At 39.0% G+C, this 22,809-nt stretch overlaps 1 protein-coding gene and 1 pseudogene across 1 annotated transcript in view; both read left to right on the top strand.

Annotated features, from left to right (window-relative positions):
• Positions 1–16,611, top strand: part of LOC122085486 — a 22,231-nt gene extending 5,620 nt beyond the window's left edge. Inside the window, exons 2-8 of the mRNA XM_042653939.1 lie at positions 479–714; positions 9,028–9,114; positions 10,401–10,619; positions 10,930–11,097; positions 15,490–15,543; positions 15,670–15,816; positions 16,088–16,611. Coding sequence (XP_042509873.1) covers positions 487–714; positions 9,028–9,114; positions 10,401–10,619; positions 10,930–11,097; positions 15,490–15,543; positions 15,670–15,816; positions 16,088–16,474 — 1,290 coding nt within the window. The 5' untranslated portion in view covers positions 479–486 and the 3' untranslated portion in view covers positions 16,475–16,611. The remainder of the gene's footprint in view (positions 1–478; positions 715–9,027; positions 9,115–10,400; positions 10,620–10,929; positions 11,098–15,489; positions 15,544–15,669; positions 15,817–16,087) is intronic.
• A 2,387-nt stretch (positions 16,612–18,998) lies between these two features.
• The window catches only part of LOC122086904, a 12,810-nt pseudogene continuing 8,999 nt past the window's right edge, over positions 18,999–22,809 (top strand).

The raw sequence follows: 22,809 nt of genomic DNA, 5'->3' as shown, positions 1-22,809 counted from the left end.
TGTTTTTTTTTTTTTTAGTTATTTCATATTTTGCATGGCCAGGATCAGGGTATACCCTGCCCTTGATGACAAACCAGGGTCAATCAAGGTTAGGGTCAGGGTTAATCAGGGATATCACGGCCCGACCCTAAAAAATCAAGGCCAATCAGGGCGGGTAAGGGTTGGGTTAAACCCTAAAGGGTTGGGCCTAGGTTGAAGTTTTGCTGCCTTGAGTCAGGTTTAGAGCGGGTTTGAGCCCAATTAAGAGGACTCAGGGTTGGGCTAGGGGTTTTAAGAAACCCGGCCCAATCCGGCCCTATTGCACCCCTGATAGATACATACAAAAAAATATAGCAAAATATTTTGTAAGTTACAGAATCTTGATTGCATAAGTTTTTATTTTTTAAACAAATTTCATTTTCCTTACCTTCCTTGTATTTTAGCTAACGGTATGCTTTGTGATAGTTTAAAATGACCTTTTGTGAGATGAATGCAACAGATCATATAATGACCAAATCAAATATTCTCAACGGAAGGAAAATGAAAAGAAGTTCGGTTGACATGGCCTTTGGAGCTTTCAGAACAACCATGCTAGCAGTCATTTTATTGACAACTTTTACATGTATAAATGGTGAGGAAGAAGAAGGGAGGACAAGAATATCTGAAGAAGAAGAAGATATAGAATTTGAAAGACAACTTAGTATCCTAAACAAGCCTGCCATCAAAACAATCAAGGTATAGTTTTTTTATTTTATCCAATCATTTCGGTTTGATCAATTTTTTGTTCATTATTAAATCTGTATTTTTTTTTATGAGAATAAAACCATAAATTAAGAACTCAAAAGGACAGAATTAAGTCTAATGATAGAATACCCTATTAGACGTTGTCATTCTTAATAGATTCATTGTACAATTGTAGAGTCATATTAATACATTGGAGAAGCCCTAGTCGTCTTAGATGATTACAGAAAACGCGAATCCTTTTAGAGATCCATTTACACCATGACTTTTTACGTGTGACCTCTTACCCCTTCTTCTCCCTTGTTATTTTGAAATGACCAAATAACACCGCCTATTAACCTAGTAACCAATTATCATATCCTTAAATTCTATTTTTTTTATTGTTTATTATATATATATATTCCACAAAACAGAATCTTGGTCGTTTTCAAGCATTCCAAATTATTTAAGATTGGGCAAAATATGGATCAGGTTAGATATTCTCCATGTAACATACAAAAAAATGCTAGAAGAAACACTACTAGAAAAATATCCAAGTAATTGATTGAGATGATATACATAATACAACAACCTTGGTCGCATTCTTTCCCGATTTTAGAGAAACCCCAGTCCTTTGCTAATTTCAGCCCTTCCATAGAAACCTGAAATTCCGCAACAAATTTACAGAAATTCCCAAGTACTTAGAGAAACACCCAGGAGGATCGCCAACTGCACTCCCTTCTTGGATATAAAATCTTGTAGGGAGCTTCATATGAAAAAATTTCCATCCAAAGATAGAATGTCTAGGCTAGTGTTATTTTGATCAAACAAAAGAATAACGCAGAGACTTAGTCTCCACATTGAATGTGGGTGACTCGACGATCATGTATAAGAGCCACAAGAGACCACCTCACTTCAAACCAATTGGTTTTAAGATGGAAGCTTTAACACCTTCTTACGGATACATTCCCAAGGAGATTTGACAATGAAAGATCCGATATGAGAAGCATCAAAATACTAAGATCAGGAACAAGATGAGAAGGAATCATGATATCCATTGCATTTTCAAAAATATTTTCAGCAATGGAGTGGCAACTGTAGGCAATGACTCCCATAAAGAAGATTCAGTAGTAGACTTCTCTCCCAGCCACTTTTCAAGCTAAAATTTAATGGAATTCCCATTATCAATAATCCACAATTCATTTGTTGAAACAAAGTCCCATACCTTATCGATTTCAGGCAAAATCAAAGATGACTTTTATGACTTTCTAACTAAACCACCAGCTGCAAGATATTTGCATGGCTCTTATGATAGAACCTAAGAAAGATGAATACGATTTAATGTCCTAGTACAGCTTGCAAAGAAAAGATGCAGAGGAAATAGGAGATGGTCCCTAACAAATGAATTAGATCATAAAACAAAAAAAAAACTTTGTATTGTCATCAATGAAGATTACAAAAATAATAATACCCAGCTAAATATGGCGTAGGGGATGGTCCCCAAACATCACTATATATAAGATCTAAAGGAAACGAACTTCTTGAATTGGTTTTAGGTAAGGGACGGCCTAGATGATGATGCCAATCATCAAGAGAAGTATGTTCGGCTACATTGGCAGACGGAGAAGAACCGGATGAAGAATAGTGTGTAAAGGCCCCCAACACTTGGATAGAACAACATTATTGACTTAGTGACTTGATCCTTCAAAAAAAAGTGAGGGCGATGAAATTAAAATAGCACAATATTTCTTGCAAATTTTTGAACAAAAAGCATGCATTTGGAACATGTAAAACAAAAAAACAATTGAAAAGAAAGGGAAGGAGAGGAGGGAGAAGGAAGAGAAGTAGAACCTATAAGAGAAATTGGTAAGCCCTTACCGTTGCCAATGTGAAGTTAATCGTGTCAATTATTATCATCAAAGGAGGACAAATACTGTGAGTCTGGGGTATCTTAGTGGGAGGCACCCATATCATTGTACCATGTTAATGCAGTGGAGGTGTGGGGAGATGAGAAGAATGGTGGGTTAGGGTGTAAGACCCAAGAATACGGTAAGTATCGAACTCGCCTGGGAGATCGGTGAGGTGTCCCCACTAAGAATATGGCCAATACCAGGGGGTTTGGGAGATCAGTGAGGGTGTGCGAACTTTAGTCCCACATTGCATAGGGAGAAATTCTTGGACTAGTTAATAACCTCTAGCTTCTTTAACATGGCACAATGTGTTTTAAAGCCAAGAGGCTCATGGGCCAAAGAAGACAATATTGTGCAAGGTTAATGGGGCGAGGGCATTACAAATGGTATCAGAGCAGACCCCGATAGCATGTGGGGCCACAGCGGGGACGCTATGCCTAAAGGGGGGAAGTTTGTAAGACCCAAGAATACGGCAAGTATCAAACCCGCCTGGGAGATCGGTGAGGAGTCCCCACCAAGAATACGGCCAGTACCAGGGGGTTTGGGAGATCAATGAGGGTGTACAAATTTTAGTCCCACATCACCGCCCTACCCTTACTACGGCTAGAAGAGAAGAAGTCAGGGGCATGAGAACAAGGAGAAGGGGCATCTTTTTAATAGAGTTGTCAATTTATGAGAACTGATTGTTCAAATTTTGATGGAGTTGGTATGTGAAAACTCATTAACTGACAAGAAAACCATAGAGATCTGTGTAGGAGATGGGTTTCCCATAGCCAAGAAGTATAAGGAAAATAGTTGCAGTTCCTGGTGCAAAGATCAGAACACATGAATGTTTAAATCTTCAATATAACTGGGCCAATCAGTAGCCACTAACTCATCTGCAATAGTCTTGGCACTTTAAAGGAGCTGGGAGGCCGATTCATTAGGATTTTTGAGTGAGGTCCTAAAGGCCAAGAGGAGGATGTTGGGTCCCGATTGACACTGAGAGGGGGGGTGAATCAGTGTGCCAAATATTTTTTCACTTTCCAACTGTACCCCTGATGTGGCAATCACTATTTTCACTTCAATAGCATAGTCTATTGATGCTGCCCAGAGCTGCTATGTATACTACTGACCATTCTTACTGTTGCATGAAACTTACTCACATAACATGTATTGCTGCCCAGAGCTGTCTTATAAACCTCACACAGTAATCACAGTCACATACATACACAGTCGTATGCACATCCACACTGCACCACCAAGTGGTCAGGTCTACCAGATGTACACACCCATTCTGCAGCCAAGCACTCCAATCCACAATACAAATACGAGCATACACATCCACAACACAAGAAATACGTGCTTCGGCCAGTTGCCTACATGCACGGAGTAATGCCCACTGTCGGGCTCAGCATTTACTCAATACTAATTATGACTGCACCCACAGCCAAGGGAACACATTCCCAGTTTCCACCAATGACATACAATGGCTAGATCTTCACCCTAGTTTTCTCAGAATGATCTGAGAGGCCGCACCCACGGCAAATAGGTTTAGGTAGTTGTACCTACCAAGGAACACATAGCCCCTGTGTCCAGCACCCACTGAACACGAATAAAATAAAGTTGGGCTTATAACAATGCCCTATAGTGAAGCACTCATACATGCAAATTTCCCCCAAATAGACTACAACTATCACTTAGGCATTTTATCAAACATCTTGCCTACAATGATTTATAATAATGGAAATTTGGCAAAAGTGAGGTTACCTTGGCAAGGAGTAACCGTCGGAGATGCAATAATGTCGATCTCCACTTGATGCGGACCACAATCACGTTGTCTCGGTGCCGCCAATGCTTCAACCCCGGTTGGCACTTGGGTTTCTTGAAGCAACTCACAAGAACCAAATTCTAGGTTCTTCTTCTTCTTCTTTCTTTTCTCCTTGTCTTTACTTTCATGGAGTAACAATGGCATTCACATTCACATTCACACACACACAAAGAGAGGAAAAAACTTCTTCTCTATTTCCCTCTTCTTCTCTTCTCTTCTATTTTCTTTTCTTTTCTCTTGGCAACAACCAATAGGACTTGCTACCTTGGTTTCCAGCAGCTTCCTAAGCCTCTAATGGTGGCTATGGATGAAGTGCAAGAGGATGGAAGTGTTTCATTCAAACATTTAGCCTTCCAAGAGCTTCAACTCGTTTTTCCGACCACCTCAGCAACCTCTCTGCCTGATTTCTTCCCTCAAATGTGTAGAGCTCGGAGAGATGAAGAATCTCCAACTTGAATCACTCAAATCCGACTTAAAATGAGGGAGATATGACCTTTTGAAGTTGGAGCAATGAGATAGCCCGAAATGGAATCTTCGTACGGGTGGCGTAGGCTACACCGGCGGCGCGCGCAACAGGGGCGAGATCTGACCGTAGATCTCATATAAGAGATCTTATAATCCAAGCCGTCCGATTAAACCAACGGACAACAGATCCAAACCGTTAGATTTGAATCTCGATGACGTCATCATGACGTAGGCGCTGACATCGTCAGAAGTGTTGTCGATCTATGATTGGTTGCTTTTCCGGATTTTAAGGGAGCTTGTCTCCCACTCACAAAAGTGAAAATGCATATTGACCGTTGGATCCGAATCTTCCATAATGGCTTTAATCAGATTTCATGAGATCATTAAGATCGGAATCCTTTTTATACTTTCTATACACGCGCGAAACACAATAACATACCTTGATATAGTGTAGCGCCAGTGCATCAAGAATTATGCATCTAACCAATCAAATCCCACGCGCAAGCATCTATCTCGTCCATATCACACCAAAATCTCAGCAGCCTTTGGATGGGCATCAAGCCTACGTGGTCGAATCTTGGCCGTCCATTTCACTTCCCTTGACTCCTCTTTATTACAATCAAGCCCCTGCCTCCATATGTTTCAGTGCTTAAAGACCCCTTGCAACTCAGACCTTCAAAATCTTTAAATTACACAAAAGCCCTTCGAATTTCAAAAATAAATTCCGAAAAATCCACCCAACACCGAGAGCAACTGATGGATTTTCGGTTTGGATTTTCGAACCGACTTTACGGAAACGCTTATAACTTTTTCATACGATATCCGATCGAGATGAAACGAAGTGCCTTGGAATCGTAACTGGATGCTCTACGACTTTTCAGAAGACTCAATCATCTGAATCATCCATGTAAAAAGACCAAAATACCCCTACACCTTTCCAATGACGTATCTTTCTCATACGGAATCGGAATGCAATGAAATCAGAACCGTTGGAAAGATTGTATTTTTGTCGTATTGTTACATGTAGAACACTTCCTTTAAAAAATTCATCTTCAATGCCGAAACTACCATTGACTGCCATAAATGTCGTAACTTCTTCATACGGTATCGGAATGTGACGAAATCAAATGCACTGGACTAGGAAAATTACAATCTATATTTTTCATGAAGAACCGATCTTCCAAAAATGTCATTTTCATTGCCAAAAATGCCCTCGATCGTAAATAGGCCAATTTTGCCAGTTTTGACCCAGAAACCCGCACCACCTATTAATGATGTATTAAACCACTCCATGCATACCAAGCTGCTATGTTATCTCATCGGTGACACTGGATACTGTCATGTCATCATTTTCATCCACGTCACCCAAACTGACCACGTCATCACCGCCACGTGGCCGAGTTGCCAACAAGGACAACCATAAAACAACAGAGGAATCATCAAATGGGTAGTAGAAGCAGAGCCAAATGTAGTCACAGGAGAGTCCCTGATGTCCTTGCTTGCCAGCTTCAATAATGAAAGGTAAAGCATCTTCAAAATAAGACACTATAAGTAAGTTCATAAAGCTTGCATCTTTGTCATTAGAGAACAGTGACATCATCAGTTGGACAAGAATGAGAACTAGTAACAAAGTGAAAAGAGGCATTGAACCTTGAGAAAGTGATTGATTTGTGCCTTCCATAGGAGGTAGTTTTCTTCACAGTTAGTGATGTGCAACATTCAAACTGAGTTAAGAGGTTGGGACGGTGATGATGGGCACCGATAGATAATCAATGGAGAGGTTATAGGTGATGGAGGGTGGTAGGTTAGTCTTTATTGTGTTAATGAAGAAAAGCATAAGGGACTATATGGTATGCGCATGTGAGGGAGGAAAGGAGAAGAAGGAAGAACTATAGTCGGGTAGAGGAGAGAACCGGACTAGGATTCAGTGAGAGAGGAGGAGGTGCGTGAGCCAAGGGCTCTGATACCATGTCAGAGTTCTAGTTTTTTGTCATTGATTTGTTTTTCAATAAGAAAATATATAGTACAAAGTTGAGAACCCTAATTGACAAAGTTGATAGTGCGACATCAACTGCAACGTGTTTGTTAGATATTGTTCTAATATTTATGAACCCTCAAATCTACAAGATAATTGAAACCATAGTTCCAGAGAGGAAGAAGAATAAAACGACAGCTTTGATACAAAACTGAAGTTAACCTTAATGATATCCCAAAGATACCTTATATGCCTAGGTCAACTTATACGGAAGGGTAAAAACATAAAAAATTGGAAACTAGATAAAAACATAAAATAATAGGAAACTAGAAAACACTCTAATTTATGTGACTAAATTTAACATGCTCTGTTCACCCTGAAAGTGTTTATAGGTCATTAAACGATTGTAAAGTTTTATCTGTCATTTCCAAAATGGTGTTTGCCTCACATAACTCAAACGGAGTCAAAAGTTATGGTCCCAACATACTCAGTGAAAAATACTAAATTTTGGCTTGGGAAAATCGTTAATCAATATTTTCAGCTGACCACTTTGTCTTCTACCAATCCAAACGATCCGAGAAATTTTAGGAGATCTCCTGTATATCATTAGTTGATCTATACAATTAAGAAAGTAGATATTCAGTAAGTGTGCAATATCACATATTGATATGCATTCCTTATACGATGGGATTCTACTTGCGAAATGGATTTGCACAAGGGAAGCTGGCTAGAGAGTTTCCAAGAAAAGGAGACTCATATGCTAGTCAGTCAGAACCATCTCCAATAATCCACCTCTCTTGAGAAAACATTAAGTCCCAAACTTTCCTCACACTTGGCCAAATTGAAGAAGATAGAATAAAAGTTTCAAGAGAACCATCACTCGTCAAGTATCGAGCTCTCATATAGCAATAAAAATTAACGGATCACATTTAATTGACCAAGCCAATTTCTCAAGAAGACTTATTAATCTCACAAAGCCGATCAATAGCAAGACTACATTTAACTCATGGTTTTCAAATTACTTCCCTTTTGATGATAGTCACACTCTTAGATGTCTTTGGATCACCAAACCATGTAAAAGTTCCTCATCTAAGCCTCCATCAAATGAATTATCAACGATGATCACCAATGTAGAGAAACATTTGGTACTGACAAGCTATAAATAAATGTCTAACAAGTTGAACCCGTCCTGCAAAAGGCATAAGCCTCCCTTTCCATCCTGATAAATTAGCTTTAAAATTATCCACCAAGGGGAGGTTAAGATCCTTTTACGCACTTCCTTTGAACGTATCAACTCAAAGATATAACTATTGGATTTATGGGTTTAATTAATCATTCGGATTGATTAAATGGGAGAGAGTCAAATTGCATGAATTGATTCGATCCACTCTCAGGTTAGGGATTTGCTTGGTCTAACCCATTGTGGTTTAGAGATTTGGGCACAGGACAATATTATAAGTACTGAGTTTTGGGTCCCTACAACCATTATTCACTCTTCTCCACTTTACCACTAAAGTGAGAGAACTAAGGGGATCTAAGTGGTGGTACAAGATCTATAGCTAAAAGAGGGAAATTGTGAACAACGATGTCGGTCGCCCTCAGCATACTAGGTGAAAGGTACAATTCAATCATTTATATTTTAATTCGATAATGTGTTCTACTTGTCTGTAGTGGAACCAATTAAGGTCCTTATGAAACCCTAAACAACCTAACAATATCACCAAGGGAAGGTGCTAAAAGAGAACCCCAAGATTTCTGCAAGCTGAGATTTCCTTTGCAAGGATAGGTTTCTCATCGACTTCTTTTATAAATTGAAATATTTTTTGAAACCTAAATACTTTGAACATGTAGTCTATGTCTTTAGCTAGATAGGACACTCTAAGGTGCCAATAGAATGTTCTTAAAGCACAACAACCCTTTAAAAAAAACAAGGGCTGAAGCTGAGCCCAAGGAATAAGTTACCCAAGGAATTATCCATCTATCCGATGTTCGAATGACCAACTCATATGTGATAAACAAATTGTTTGTGTGTGAATTTATCTCAAATGTCAATCTCAAATATACCCGTTTGTGTTTGGACGTAGATCCACACTAGCAGGCAATGTTCTTTTCTTTTTTTTTTGCCTATAGTTAAAATAGTATCTAACCGAAGTTAATGTTTTTTACAGACTGAATATGGAGACGTTTACAATTGTGTGGATATTTACAAGCAACCTGCCTTTGATCATCCTTTACTCAAAGATCACAAAATCCAGGTTTAGTATTTCTGATTTCTTTCTTAGTAGTGAAATTAACCAGAGTTAAAAGTTCCATGAAGAAGATGAAGATTTATTTATAATCATCATATGAGAAAAATAGATGAAAGTTTGAGAATACATAGATAGAAAATTAACTTACAAAATGGGTCATGGTCCAATGACAAGATGATCCTTCCATAAGACTGACATAAGCTACAAGATTTTTTTTGGTATGATTTCTATTTTCCATTTCATGAGATCATAAATTGAATTTATGGTGTCTGTTGTTTTAGTTTCACCTTATTTATGAGAAATTGAAATCAATTTCATTTGAAAATAGCTGAAGACCTGTTTCAATATTGAAGTGTGAATCAATTTCAATTCTATTATGCATTCCACTTTGATGATCATGTGTTAGTGACAAGGGTAAATGTGTGATTACATTTTCAAAAGAAATGAGAGTAAAATCACTTTACTGCATTGCTGACTTTCTAGCTAAGGAAGCTGCTAAGAAAAGGTTAACAGAAAGGAATGTAATTTTTCCCAATCATATAAGGGATGAGATCAGTCATGACGCTGATTCTAGACCTAGATATAGGTTTGATTAATATTGGATTTTTCCCCTCTGCAGATGGCAATGCCGAAGGTGGGGGTTAAAAATCCATTTCCTTCGCCTTTTTCTGTATTTCTTTTCCTTTTTTAATGAAATTTTCATCCTTTTAGCAAACAAAAAATCACTTTATTTTGCCACCATCGCTCTCTTCAAAGCAAATATAGGGACTCTATTCAAAAAAAAAAATTAATAGACTCTATACAAAAAAATTTAACTACCAATAGTCTTGAAATATTTTAGATAGCTGCAACAAAAATAATTTCTTGAAATTGAAATGTAAATGATAACAAATCAGCATTGCAATTATCATAATCATACTTGCATGCTCATAAAACCTTTTAGAATGGACAATCTCTATAAGCTGAGTTCGGATTCTCTCCAGCACGAAAGACATCTAACGCAATTGGGAGAATCCAGGCACACACTACAATACATAAGGGCATGCGCCCAGATCCTCCCAGCCACTAGATGCCGTATGTGTTAGGCATCCTGCACATTAGAGAAGATCTTAATCCCTATAAACTTATTATTTATTAAGATAGTACAATTATTTGACACATGGTAGATCCAATAAGCCCCAACTTTGTGGAAGATCAAAACATTGGAAGACATTAATGGAAATATTTTGAATTTTTCTTCATCTTATTAAATGAAATCAAAAGCCTAATCGATGTATGAAATTTCTATTTAGATACCAGAGGAGTATGCAAGTAAGCCTTCAAAATTTGGATTGAAGGAAGGGTGTCCTCAAGGAACAGTACCCATCCGAAGGATGACAAAAGAAGACCTAAAAAGAGCCAAATCAATCTCCAAAAGTAACCGAAGGATGACAAAAGAAGACCTAATCAAATCTTTCTCCAAAAGAAATGTTGTAATTATTGATCCACAAAAACAAGGAGATGGTCATGAGGTACGTAGGCTACAATCAGTTTTTTTCACCGATATAAATAAATGGCTATGTTTTCATGGTGAGCAAGGATTTAGTTATCGGTATCGATGAAGATTGGTGCGTATCAATCACTTTTGCCTTTGCTTTTTTCACAATAAGTATATTTTTTTTAACTGTTTTATCCCTGAAATGATACGACAATTAATCCAGATTGGCCAAGTATCGATTTAAGTCTCAGATGATACTGATATGATACGGCTGATATGATACCAATACTTGAAACCATGATGGTGACAGAATTGTGTTTTTGAAAAGGAAAAGAAAATCTTAGTTTGCAGGCTTTGAAACTATAAAGACTCCAGGGAGGGTGTACCATGGGGCTGGAGCCAATATTAATGTGTACAATCCAGCGGTTCAACCTGAGGAATTTAGTTCAGCTATGATTTCCATCGAAAGTGGACCTCTGTATCAGCGAAACTATATCCAGTTTGGATGGACGGTATGTCTACCTAGCTATGCATTATCTTGGTATGTTATAACATAATAGGATAATAAGACCATGTTTTTGTATTTTTTTTTTCCTATTTGTTAATAAATCGAAATTATTCACACTCATACACATACATGAAAGGATCTTTCGACTTAGGAAGCATGTGGTTCTAAGTTCGACTCCACTTACCTCTTTGGGACCACTCACACGGTGTGTTAGTATTCTTCATTACTTACAATGAAAGTTGAATGGTTCTCATTCAACCCCAGTATGACTTAGTCTATGTGATTGTGGAGTCAGTATGGCCCGTGGTACTAATCAAGCCAAAGGCTGGATACTTGCCGTTAGCAAAAAAAAAGAAAAAGAAAAATACACACATGAAAAGAAATAAAATAAAACAAATCAATTGAAAGAATGGGACAAAATAGAATATTTTTCCATGAAACTCTGATTAACCGGATTTCAACCCTCCTTTAAAAAATTAGGTCGTTGAGAATTAGGGTTTTCAAATTTCCACATTCCCCTAAAAAATTTCTTGTCCATCAATGATTGTCCTCAAAATAGAATCTTTTTCTATGAAACTCCGATTAACTTGATTTTACTATCATCGGATCCCTCTTTCAAAATTAACGATTGAGGTCTAATATTTTTCAAATTTACAAGTGGTTGAGACCTTGATTGAGCTACTAGTTTAAGGTTTTGGGTAAGAGTAAAGTATTATTAATTTTAGGGTTTCTGGTGATTCTGAGCGATTCTTGTCGATTCCAATATTGGAATCGGCTTAGGGTTTAACCAATGAATAAATTTTTCTATTGTTCCCTTGTAACTGGTTATAAGGTTCTTGTACATCATATGCTGCCAACGGTTCACTCAACTTGTTCACTGCTCTTGTTTTACAAAAGCACATTTTCTAATTCTTATTATGAGAGAGAGAGAGAGAGAGAGAGAGAGAGAGAGAGAGAGAGAGAGAGAGAGAGAGAGAGAGATTTGAGAGAGAGATTTCTTTATTCACTGCAATGCTCTACCGTAATTTCAACCACTACCAGACTCTCCCATGGTTTTGTTTTGTATTTGTTTTTGTTTTTTTGTTTTTTTTTTTTTTAATTTCTTGTTTTTTTGTTTTCTATTGTTTTGTTTTTGTTTTGTTTTTTTTTTTACTCGAAAAAGTATGTTCGAAATGAAATTTTATATGTGAGTAGGAAAACTTGGGATCCACTTGCTACAAAATTTAAAACTCCAATGGACCCTACATGAAAATATATTTTGACCGCTTTGATGAGCTCAAGCGGGTAGAACGCATCCCACATGAACCGATTTTAGGTGACTACATGGTATTAGCATTCTCAGGTAGCCATTCTGGATCATTTTGTTGTTCCTTGTCTGTTCCTCCTTGGTGTTTCTCTTTGTTCCTTAGCCATTCTTTTTTTTTTTTTGCTAAGAATCAGAATTGTATTAAAATGAAGGAGAGAGAAAATATAAAAGTACATAAAAAAACCTTAGCTAAAGAAAGGAACCCACCTTTGGCATTGCCATCAGCAGGGTCCTCCAAAGCTATCTGCAGAACCTAAATCTTGGTTTGGAAAAAGAATCACATCTAATTTCCTCAATAATATGAGAAGGAAATTCCTCCATGGTTCCAAAGAGTCCCATTTTTATAGTTGATTTGGCAAGGTAATCCGCAATAGGATTGGCTTCCCTGAAGCAATGAGAGATTTTCTAGGAGATGAGCTGAGGTAGTGCTATAGAGAGAGCCACTCTTGAAGGGCGAACCAAGGAAGAGACTTACCCTGAACAATGATGACCACTACCACAGAGTCAGTTTCAATCCACCAGTTTGTAATTCTTTGATCCATTGCATGGCAGATACCATGAAGGAAACTCATGAATTCTGCATAGTAGTTCATATTGATGCCAATGAAGAGCTTGAATGGGAACATAACTTTCCCTTGGGAGTCTCGAATGACGCCCCCACCTCCTGCTCGACCAGGATTCCCTATGGAGCTGCCATCGATGTTTAACTTGGACCAGGTGTGGGGAGGCTTACACCAAATGACTTCAAGAATGGAGGGAGGGTTGCCTGGAGCTGCCTGCAAACTCAGTTTCCTGCAGCGAAGGAGATCGGATGAAGACCGAATGACCCCTTTTAAGGTGAAATTTGACTCCTTAATCATCCTCAGGATTTTTTTGAACAGCAGAGAGGCGCCCCTACTCTTACCACCATGCCATTGAGGATTCCTTTCTTGCCAGATAGTGTCAGTCACAATAATCAAGCCAGCCGCCCAAGGGTCCTTTACCGACAGAATTCTTCGCTTTCTTTTCCACCAGGAGATCAACTCAGTAATGGACGTTTGATCCTTCCAAATCAACCCAAAACAACCCAAGAAATTGTTCCAAAGTGTCCGAGAAACACTGCAATCTAAGAAGAGATGCTCAGAGTGGAAGCCACACATGACACATTTGGAGGCCAAAGAGGTGCCTTTTTTCCTAATGATGTCATCAGTAGGAAGCTTCCCGTGACATAGACGCCAGCTAAAAGTTGATTGCAAAGGTGAGAGGCCTTTCATCCAGACCAAATCATGCCAAGGGACCTTGGGGTTTAGGCGGCGGATATCATTCCAGGCAGAGGAAGTACTGAATTGTCCAGAGGTGGAGAGGTCCAAACACATTTATTTTCTATGTTTCCCCTTGGGATATTAATGGTTGAAGCAGTTGCGAAAATATTTTGAAGAAGAAAAGATGAAACCGTGGGGAAGTTCCATTCATTATTATCCATAAAATCTGCAACTTTCATGGAGGAAGACACAAACAACTCTTCTTTCAAACCAACAATTTCCTGGATAGATTCAGAGCCAAACCATCCATCTTTCTAGTAGTTTATAGACACCTCATTACCTACCACCCATCACTCTTTGCTAGAGACAAGAGACCACATTCTTCAAAGGCCTGGCCAAATCGTGGAAGATTTATACCCTTTCTTAAGCTCTCCATTTTTTCTCATAAAGCGAGCCTTAATAATATTGCTCAGGGCCGATGATGAGTACTCTATATTCCATACTTGCTTATAGAGAAGACCTTTGTTGAAATCCCTCAAATGTCTAATTCCAAGCCCACCTTCCTGTTTAGGTTTTCAAATTGAGTCCCAATTGATTGTTACTCCTTTGGCTATTTCAGGATCCCCACTCCAAATGAAATTCCACATCCACCTCTCCATGGTATTCAGTAAGGAGCTAAGTCACCAATACACAAAGAAGTTGTGAGAAGGCATACCAGATATAACAGATCAAACCAGTTCCACCCCTTCCAACCAACCATCCTCCCTTTAATTTTGTCCATCACAGGGAGGAGGGGTTCACGAGTAACCCTACCCTTGAAAATTTCCACCCCCAAGTATTTTGTGGGTAATTTGCAGATGGAGATTCCAAGGGTATCAGAGATGAGCTGCTTCCTATCCAGAGGCATCTTCCTTAGAAAAAGTTTACTCTTTTCGAGGTTGATTTGTTGACCTGAGAACTGCTGATACTTTGTAAGGAAGTTATTAAAGTGTCTGACATATCTGATGGAGCCGTTTAAAAAGAAGAAAATATCACCTGCAATGAAGTCTTGTGAAGTTGAATTTCCCCTATTAATGTTAGGCAAAAAAAAAAATCTATATTATTTATTTTCTTAATAAGTTTGATCTTATCTATTATGATAAGAATTATTTTTTTTGTTTAATTGTTGGCTATAAATAGGAAATCTATGACTTGGTTGAAAGTTTCTAAAACACTAACTAATATGGGATTCTAGTTGACCAAGGATACATGAGACTAACTAACCAAAACAAGGAGAGAGACATGAGAGAACAATTCTCACTCTCTCCCTCCTCTAGAAATCGTGACTCTCTTCCCCTATCTCACTCTCTCCCTCTTTGAGTGAGTAAGTGTGGTAACTAGGGTTTCGTAAAAACCCTAATAATTGTGGATGAGCTTGGATCTAAGCGAACAAAAGCAATACATGTGAAAAAACTCACTACAAAAGGCCTAAGATTGCATGGAGGCTCGTATTTATTTCCAGGTAATGATTGAAACCCCCCCCCAGCCCCAGCCCCAGCCCCAGCCCCACCTCACCCCACCCCACCCCACCCCATTCCATTATTATTTATCCAAAAACAAAAAGGTAGACTACATCCTGACAATCCTTGCTCTTATTTGATGTTTAAAAATATCAATGTTTTGGCAACATGTAACTGTTATTTGATTGTTCTCACTTCTGAAATCATATACAAGAAATCTATACTCTCTCTCTCTCTCTCTCTCTCTCTCTCTCTCTCTCTCTCTCTATATATATATATATATATATACACACAAAAGCAAATCCCTAACCTTATTTGACATTCATTTTAGTTCTCAATGAATTTTACAGGTAGACCCATCTTTATATGGTGATAGCAAAACTCGACTTTTTACTTCATGGACGGTTTGTTCTTAAACGCTTTATTTTTCTCTCAAATTCTTAATCTTTGAAATAGAAAAATAAAAAAAATATTTTTTACTGGTTAAAAATAGAACACTTGCATCTTCATTTCTTCTTATGTTTCATCAGAAAGACAATCATCTAACAACGGGTTGCTTCAATACACTATGCGGGGGTTTTGTACATTTCAATGCAAATGTACCGCTTGACTTTGTCTTCACAAACATATCACAAAGCATGGGAGAGCAATTCGATGTGAGACTAGGAGTGTACCAGGTAAATAGAAAAATCTTCTTGTGAAACTATATTATATTAGTTTCAACTTTTTGAAAAATATTTTTTAGCCCAACATTAAATATTATAGTAAAAAACTTTGGTTATAAGACAAGTAAAAAAAGTAAGGTTATAATCTTGTTGTTACCAATCTTGATGAAAACAAGATTTTCCCGATTTAGTTATTTAAGAAAAGTTTAAATAAGATTTTTACCAAGTTCCAAAATGATATCTCTTAATGAGTTTGGGTTATATTTTTTCTTTCTTGACACAGCATAACATCACAAAAGTTTGGAATTTCGTAATTGGTGATGAAGAAGAATTAATTGGTTATTGGCCAGCCGATATATTTAGTCATTTATCCATTGAAGCAGACTATATTCGATGGGGAGGACAAGTGTACAGCCCAAACTCAGAACAACACAGCGCACAGATGGGAAGCGGTGTTTGGAGGGATGGATGGTATCAGGAAACTTGTTACTTCAGAAGAGTCATAGACCTTGATGCAACCTACACACCAGAGGTTCCCAATAATGCCTATATACAAAGATCTGATACTCGTTGCTATTATGCAGATGATAATTCATATAAAGATGATTATTGGCAATACAGCTTCGGGTTTGGTGGCACTGGTGGCTCTCCGCACCAATGTCGTCGTTAATTAATTTGCATCTTCTATTATCATTACGTAAAGTACCAAATATTTGCCTCCATAATCCATTTGATGATCAACTACCAAAATTCATTGGCATCCCTTTCTAAAGGTTTATTTATTTATTTATTTTATTATTATTTTTATTTATTATTATTATTATTGTGTGAAAAATGAACATATTCAAAGAACCTAAAAATATACAACACCCTTCGAAGGGGAGAAAGAAAAAGAAAATGAGGAACCAAACCTTGACAAGGGGGACGAGTTTGAGGGACTGTCCTACCAATCAAATTAAGCTAGATGAGGAGGTCGTAAAAAAAAGTTGTTACCAAGATAGCCCTTTCGATGGCCAGTTTCATATTTGGCTTTGACTTCAGTGAAGATTACATCTAGATATCCATATGAACTTTCTAAGATTTTTTTCGATATATCTATATATATACATATATATTTATGGCGGTACAAAATATCCACTTCTCGAGATAGTTGATACAAGTCTTTCCTTTGAAGTTCTTTTGATTCATTGCCATTCACACTCAAAGTTGGAGATAGCTTGAGGGATAGACCATCATTTACAAAGGAGACAACTCTAGATATGAATGGGAAAAAAGACAACCAAGGAAGAGGTGGTTATGTCCTTCAGAGAATTCCTACAAAAGTAATAACAAGGAGGGGAAGGGATATGATGGGGAAACCAAAATCACTGAATAACAGGTGTTATGGCAAAATACACCACTATTGGGAACATGATGAGGCATGTGAAAGCACAAATTGTCTCACTTCGAACCTGCACGAACCTTTTAGCCCCGACCAACGCACATTCCTGGTAGACAACTGCTACCTAGGCCGGATGCAACTCGGTCGATTGACATCAACAAGGGAACTAGTAACCAAGCGATTAGTCCACATGGACCAACATGGGTGTCTGCACCACGACTGAACTACGGATAGTAGCTAAGGGGCGCCCTAGAGTGACGACCAAATGGCTGGTCAGTGACTATGTCTTGAAGGCTAGCAATAAGTAGCACACCGTCGGGTGCCTAAGATAAGTGGGTCGGCCATAGAGTCACCTAATCCTAGTCACTCGGATATGTTAATCAATAATCGAACCGCCAGATCCAAGTCGCTTGGAACTTAGTGGTTGTGGGGTCCCTCAATGGAATGCACCCTCATAAGACACCCCTAGTACAGTACGTGACTTCCAAGCAAGAATAAGGCCTATCCTAATCAGGAAAGGATTCTCAAGAGGATAACAAATCCTCGCTAGAAGGAAAGATATCTCTCGAAATCTCCCAGGATATGAGGGATACGTGGATCTCCCGGCGTTCTGATTCACTCTCCTAATATAACTTTTGTCGTATACAGATTCCTACTAACGTTAGGAAGCATGCCAGATTGGAACTCTTTTGGTTACCACCATTCCCCAGCTACAAAAACCCAGGTATGCCACCCTTTCAAGGGATCAATACTTTTCCATTTATACTAAAATTTTTGTTTGCAAAGAGATCTGACTTAGGCATTAGAGGGACCCCATCAGATCAGCTCGACGCTCACTCTCTCGTGTTTTCTCCTATGTGTAGTAGGACGATTTTTTACAGTAACAAATTGGCGTCATTGATGGGAAACTCTTACCAATCAAGCCACCAGCACAAACAAATGAATCTACATAGCCGGCATTCCATATCTCCTCCTCCTCCCACCTCTCAAATAGGCTAAGGAGGATATGGAAACCATATAGAACAAGTGAATATAGAGAATCTTCCTCCTCTAACGCCCCATGTGGACTCATCTCATCCAGAGCAAGGATAAAACCACTTGCAAGTTGGTCAAGTTCCACTTGTAGGAGGGGCCTTGCCTCCACCTCCACCGATTGCTCCATTGAACCCTGAGGTGCCGACCACTAATGCGCAGATAAATGACCTGCAAATTCAATTGTTACAAACCAATGACATGTTCTGTAGGTTTCTCTGCTAGTTCAGATTAGCCTTGCTCGAAGGAGGACCACCTACTGTTTGATTGACCAATTAGCAACATACAAGGCCCACGATCGACCAAACAAATGTCATACGAAACCCGTGCAAGCCAATCAGTGAGAAAATGAAGAAAACGAGACCCCTAACGGGTGCCATCAGCAAAATCCTCAGCTCTCCAGACCATTGGGGGCTATTAGCAGGCACTCACAGGGTAAAAATAGGGGATCCTGAGCGACAGAAGTGCGGACTTCACATGGATCAGCAAGGAAATCCACTTCACAGGTCTAAAGCCAAACTCATAGAACCAACCTATCGAGGGGGAAAAAACGTCAACAGGGTTAATCTACTACTGAGAGTCAGACCAAGGAGAGCAAGCCGTTCAGGAAATAGGTCCCCACAGTCCCTTGATAGGGAGCACGGAGTCAAGAAACAACTTTGTGGGCGAGAAGAGGTCCCCCGATGTCATAGTTCTCACCACACCCTAAAGAGATAGCACGGGAATGGAGTCCTCCTAGAAGCAACTGGTTATGAGTGACTTAGAAGATAAGAGACTGGACATGGGGCATGCTGATCCTGTGAGGGATCCCAAAGCTCTGGAGCTATTTGGACCAAGCTTATCCCTTTGGAAGTCATTCGTCCCAACAAGGAGACAAATCTGTAGCATCGCATTTGAGAGTTGGACGAGAAGGTGAGCAGTATGAAAAGTTGGCAACGGGCATGCTGACCTTCCCCATACATAACTGCCTATAGATTGAACTCCCAAAATCCAATCTCCTTAAAAAGTTCAAGACACCTACCTTCGTTTTGTATGATGGGACGACCAACCTTGTTAATCATCTCCATCACTACAACTCAATAATGTTCATCTAAAGTAATTCAAACATAGCACTCTGTTGGGCCTTTCTAGTCTCACTCAAAGGGGCAGCACTGATATGGTACTCGGCCTTAAGGGGAAAGACCACTTGCAGTCATAAATAAAACTTGAGACTCGCGCATTACATCCCTAAAAACGAGAGACGTCAAGAGTGGACGACTCACTAATGGAATAGGCCGCCAACCAGAGATATCTACACATCGCCATGAAGACGATGCAATATCAAAATAAGCTGGCCGCCCCCCCCCCCCCCCCCCCCTGATATTCTTGCCTCTATGAGTGCATACCTGAGAGGTATGAATAGGTTCCACCATCCCATCATGAAGCTCCCCATGCCTCTGCCTGGTACTCTATTTATAAGCTTCCTGCAAACGTTCCATTCGAACCAAGTAGTTGGCAAGAGAATGTTATGTTCCCTCCCTAGCCAAAATCTCGTACTCCTAATTCTTGTCTAAGTCTGCATCCTCCTCTAACCTGGACCCAGCTATTGAACCATCTAAATGGACCTACACCCTATTTTTCTAACCCGCCCCATCATGAATAACCACCGCCAGCTCACGATTGGGGGAGGCGTTAGCAATTGAAATTCACCTTCAAGAAGAGATTACTCACCCAAAAATACACCAACCTCACCTTTATTAGGGGAGGGATTGATTGCATTAGGATCTCCATGCATGGATAGCTGCACATCCTTATCAACTGAAGGCAAAACTTCCGAATTTGGTTTAGCCCCTAGAGTCGACTCACCCTTTTTCTTGGCTAAGATAACTCATTCTTCCTCAATATAGTTCACACCAGGCACCCCTTCATCCTGAGAGATCTATTGTTATCTGAAACAAGCATCATCAATCTTCTTCACACATCACATGCTCAATTGATGATCCACTTTCTTACAATGGCGGCAATTATTTAACGCATCTTCATAGACAACCAAGTGACCAACTATGTGGAACAAAATAAAACCTCTGAACCTAGTTGACATTGCTCAACTTGAATTTCCTCAAGATGAGAAGCAGTCTCTACTGCCTCATAAGCCCCAGGCGCTAAAATGAAAGTTGCAAGTTTACAACTTGACTATGATGACCTGTATATAGTTGTAAGGAGGAAGCCTTGAGTGCTAGCTAAACCTTGCCCAGCTCCTAGTTTCACTCGCCTCTCAGCACTTATGATTTCAAATTCTTTCAAGCCATTGTGTGTTTCAGAGCTTCTTTAAGTTGTGGTATAGAGTAGCAAGGTAGGTATATAGTGTGACATGAGTAGATATCTCTCTAATTAGCCTATTTCCAGCCTTTAATGAAACAAATCCTTGTACAAAGTTTTCTGTCAAGGAGGCGAATACTTTTTCAAAACTAAAGAGATACAAAAGGATAGAACCAACCCAAAACATCCAGACACTTGAGCCAATGTAGGAGAACCTAGCTGACTGAGGGGGACAAGCACAAGATTGATCAAAAGGACCACAATATGGTGGCAATTCAAGATTTGATGTGATTGCGATTGCAATTTGTAAACTTTTAATCAATGTATAAAAAATAATTGCATTGCTCAATAGGATAGACCAACAATATGGTGGGTTCATTTAGGCTAATATGGTGGGTTCATTTAAGCTATTTAAGACCTTATACTCTTCCCACGGCCTATGGGGATGTTACTTCTCATCGATCTTCAATTGTGTTATTGCCACTTGCGTAAACAAAATAATGAACAACAAGACTCCATGGCTTTTTGTGGCCAAGGAAACAATAGCAAGTGTGGCCAAACAAAAGAGGGGGTAGCTAGTACTACTCTAATAAGAGTGGTAAATACTATAGAGGTAGCAACTCATTCAATTGCAAAGGCTATGCTTAGATTCCATTAATAGAATCAAGCCAATCAACCACAACAAAATTGGGCCTACAATTCCCAAACTCTCACCTTAAACCTGTGACTGGTAGGTGGTAGCCGGTGTGGGACTAATTAAACTCCCAGCGAAACCTATATTCACATATGTGTGTTCTGGACTCAAGTATCCATCATATATGAGAGAAGTATACAATGAAAATCCACTCTGATACCATAGCTTTCATCCCAAAAAGTATGAAGTTGCAGGTGGTGGGACTTCCTGGTGTACAAGGGGGGTTTTAGGCTAATTAGTAACCGGCCAACAAAATCTACATCTACATAAATGTGTCTTCTGGACACGAGGATCCATCATTAATATGGGATGGGTATTTCATATAGCATCAAATAGAGTAGGGGGCACTGATGGCGGTTAGATTCAGGGTGAACCCTTCTATATTTTTATTTTTTTTAAATTTGCAAAAGTTTTCCTTTATTTGCATAAATCAAGGAAGCCATTGGTGATCTGACCCTATGATTGAACTTTGGGTTCATCTTTAACTCCCACACCATATTATTCATGGTAACTAATACCATTCATGGGTTTAACCAGGAGCTTAAAATGCCTCTTATGAGCATAGTTTAAGGAATCGGATTGGTATCGGCGTTGACCGATCTTAATTTTTGGCCAATATCATATTAGTGGGTTGGTAAGGATGAAGGGTAAAACAGTAGAAGAAAACAACATTTTTTTAAATGAAAACTAGGGGTATACCTATCCGATCTTAGCTGATCCCAATGCGATTCTGATCGATCTAAAAGGCCGATTCCAAATCAATTTTGTGTTCTTAAACCATGATCGTGAGGGGATTCTTTCTTCACCATGGGTGGAGGAAAACTATCATTTATTATCATTTATTATAGAGGGCTACTATATTGGCCAACCTAGATTGAAATCATTTGAGGCTGATCCCAATTTGGTCAATCCGTCTTTTCTGATCCTTGTATGGACGTTTGGATTTTGGAATTAAAAAACCATTTCTAGGATCTATCATTCCAGATCGATCCAAATTAGAATCGTTGGGACCAATCCTGATCTCGATTCCATGTAACCTGTATGGAAGGGTGCAAAGGCTTACATGAACAACTAAAAACTACAAAGACGTGTGCTAATCAAGGTTCTAAAAATTGGGACTGGTGATCCGATCAATCAAGGTCAACATCAATCTGATACCGATATGGATCCGTCTGTAGCAGACTATATCCAATAGCTTTTACCCTTGCTTTTTAATAAAAAAAGACAAATTACTAGCCCTTGTTTGTTATTCAGTCACCAGTTAATGATGATGTCATGAGTTGGAAAACTCCTAAATTCCCAAACTACCTTTTAAGGATAGTGAACAGACCCTTATACCATTTAACTAAAACAAAGGAAGTTGCCTTCCCTTTCATTGTTGAACAATTCTCCACCGCAAGCCTCTCTCAGCTCTATGGTTATTTGCAGATGCCACGCCAAAGAAGAACGAAGCCCCAACCCAGGTTGTGATCTACCACAGGCTAAAACCCCTCTCTCTTCTCTAAAACTCTACCCATTTACTATCTATTATTTGATTGACTAATCCTATATACTAGAATGAGTGAAAATTCAAATGTTTTGGGAATTCCTCATGGGGATG

The sequence above is a fragment of the Macadamia integrifolia genome, chromosome 8 (assembly GCF_013358625.1).
Source record: "Macadamia integrifolia cultivar HAES 741 chromosome 8, SCU_Mint_v3, whole genome shotgun sequence".
NCBI classification, from domain to species: domain Eukaryota; kingdom Viridiplantae; phylum Streptophyta; class Magnoliopsida; order Proteales; family Proteaceae; genus Macadamia; species Macadamia integrifolia.
Note: the sequence above shows the minus strand (reverse complement) of the source record. Positions and strands in the feature narration are given on the sequence as shown.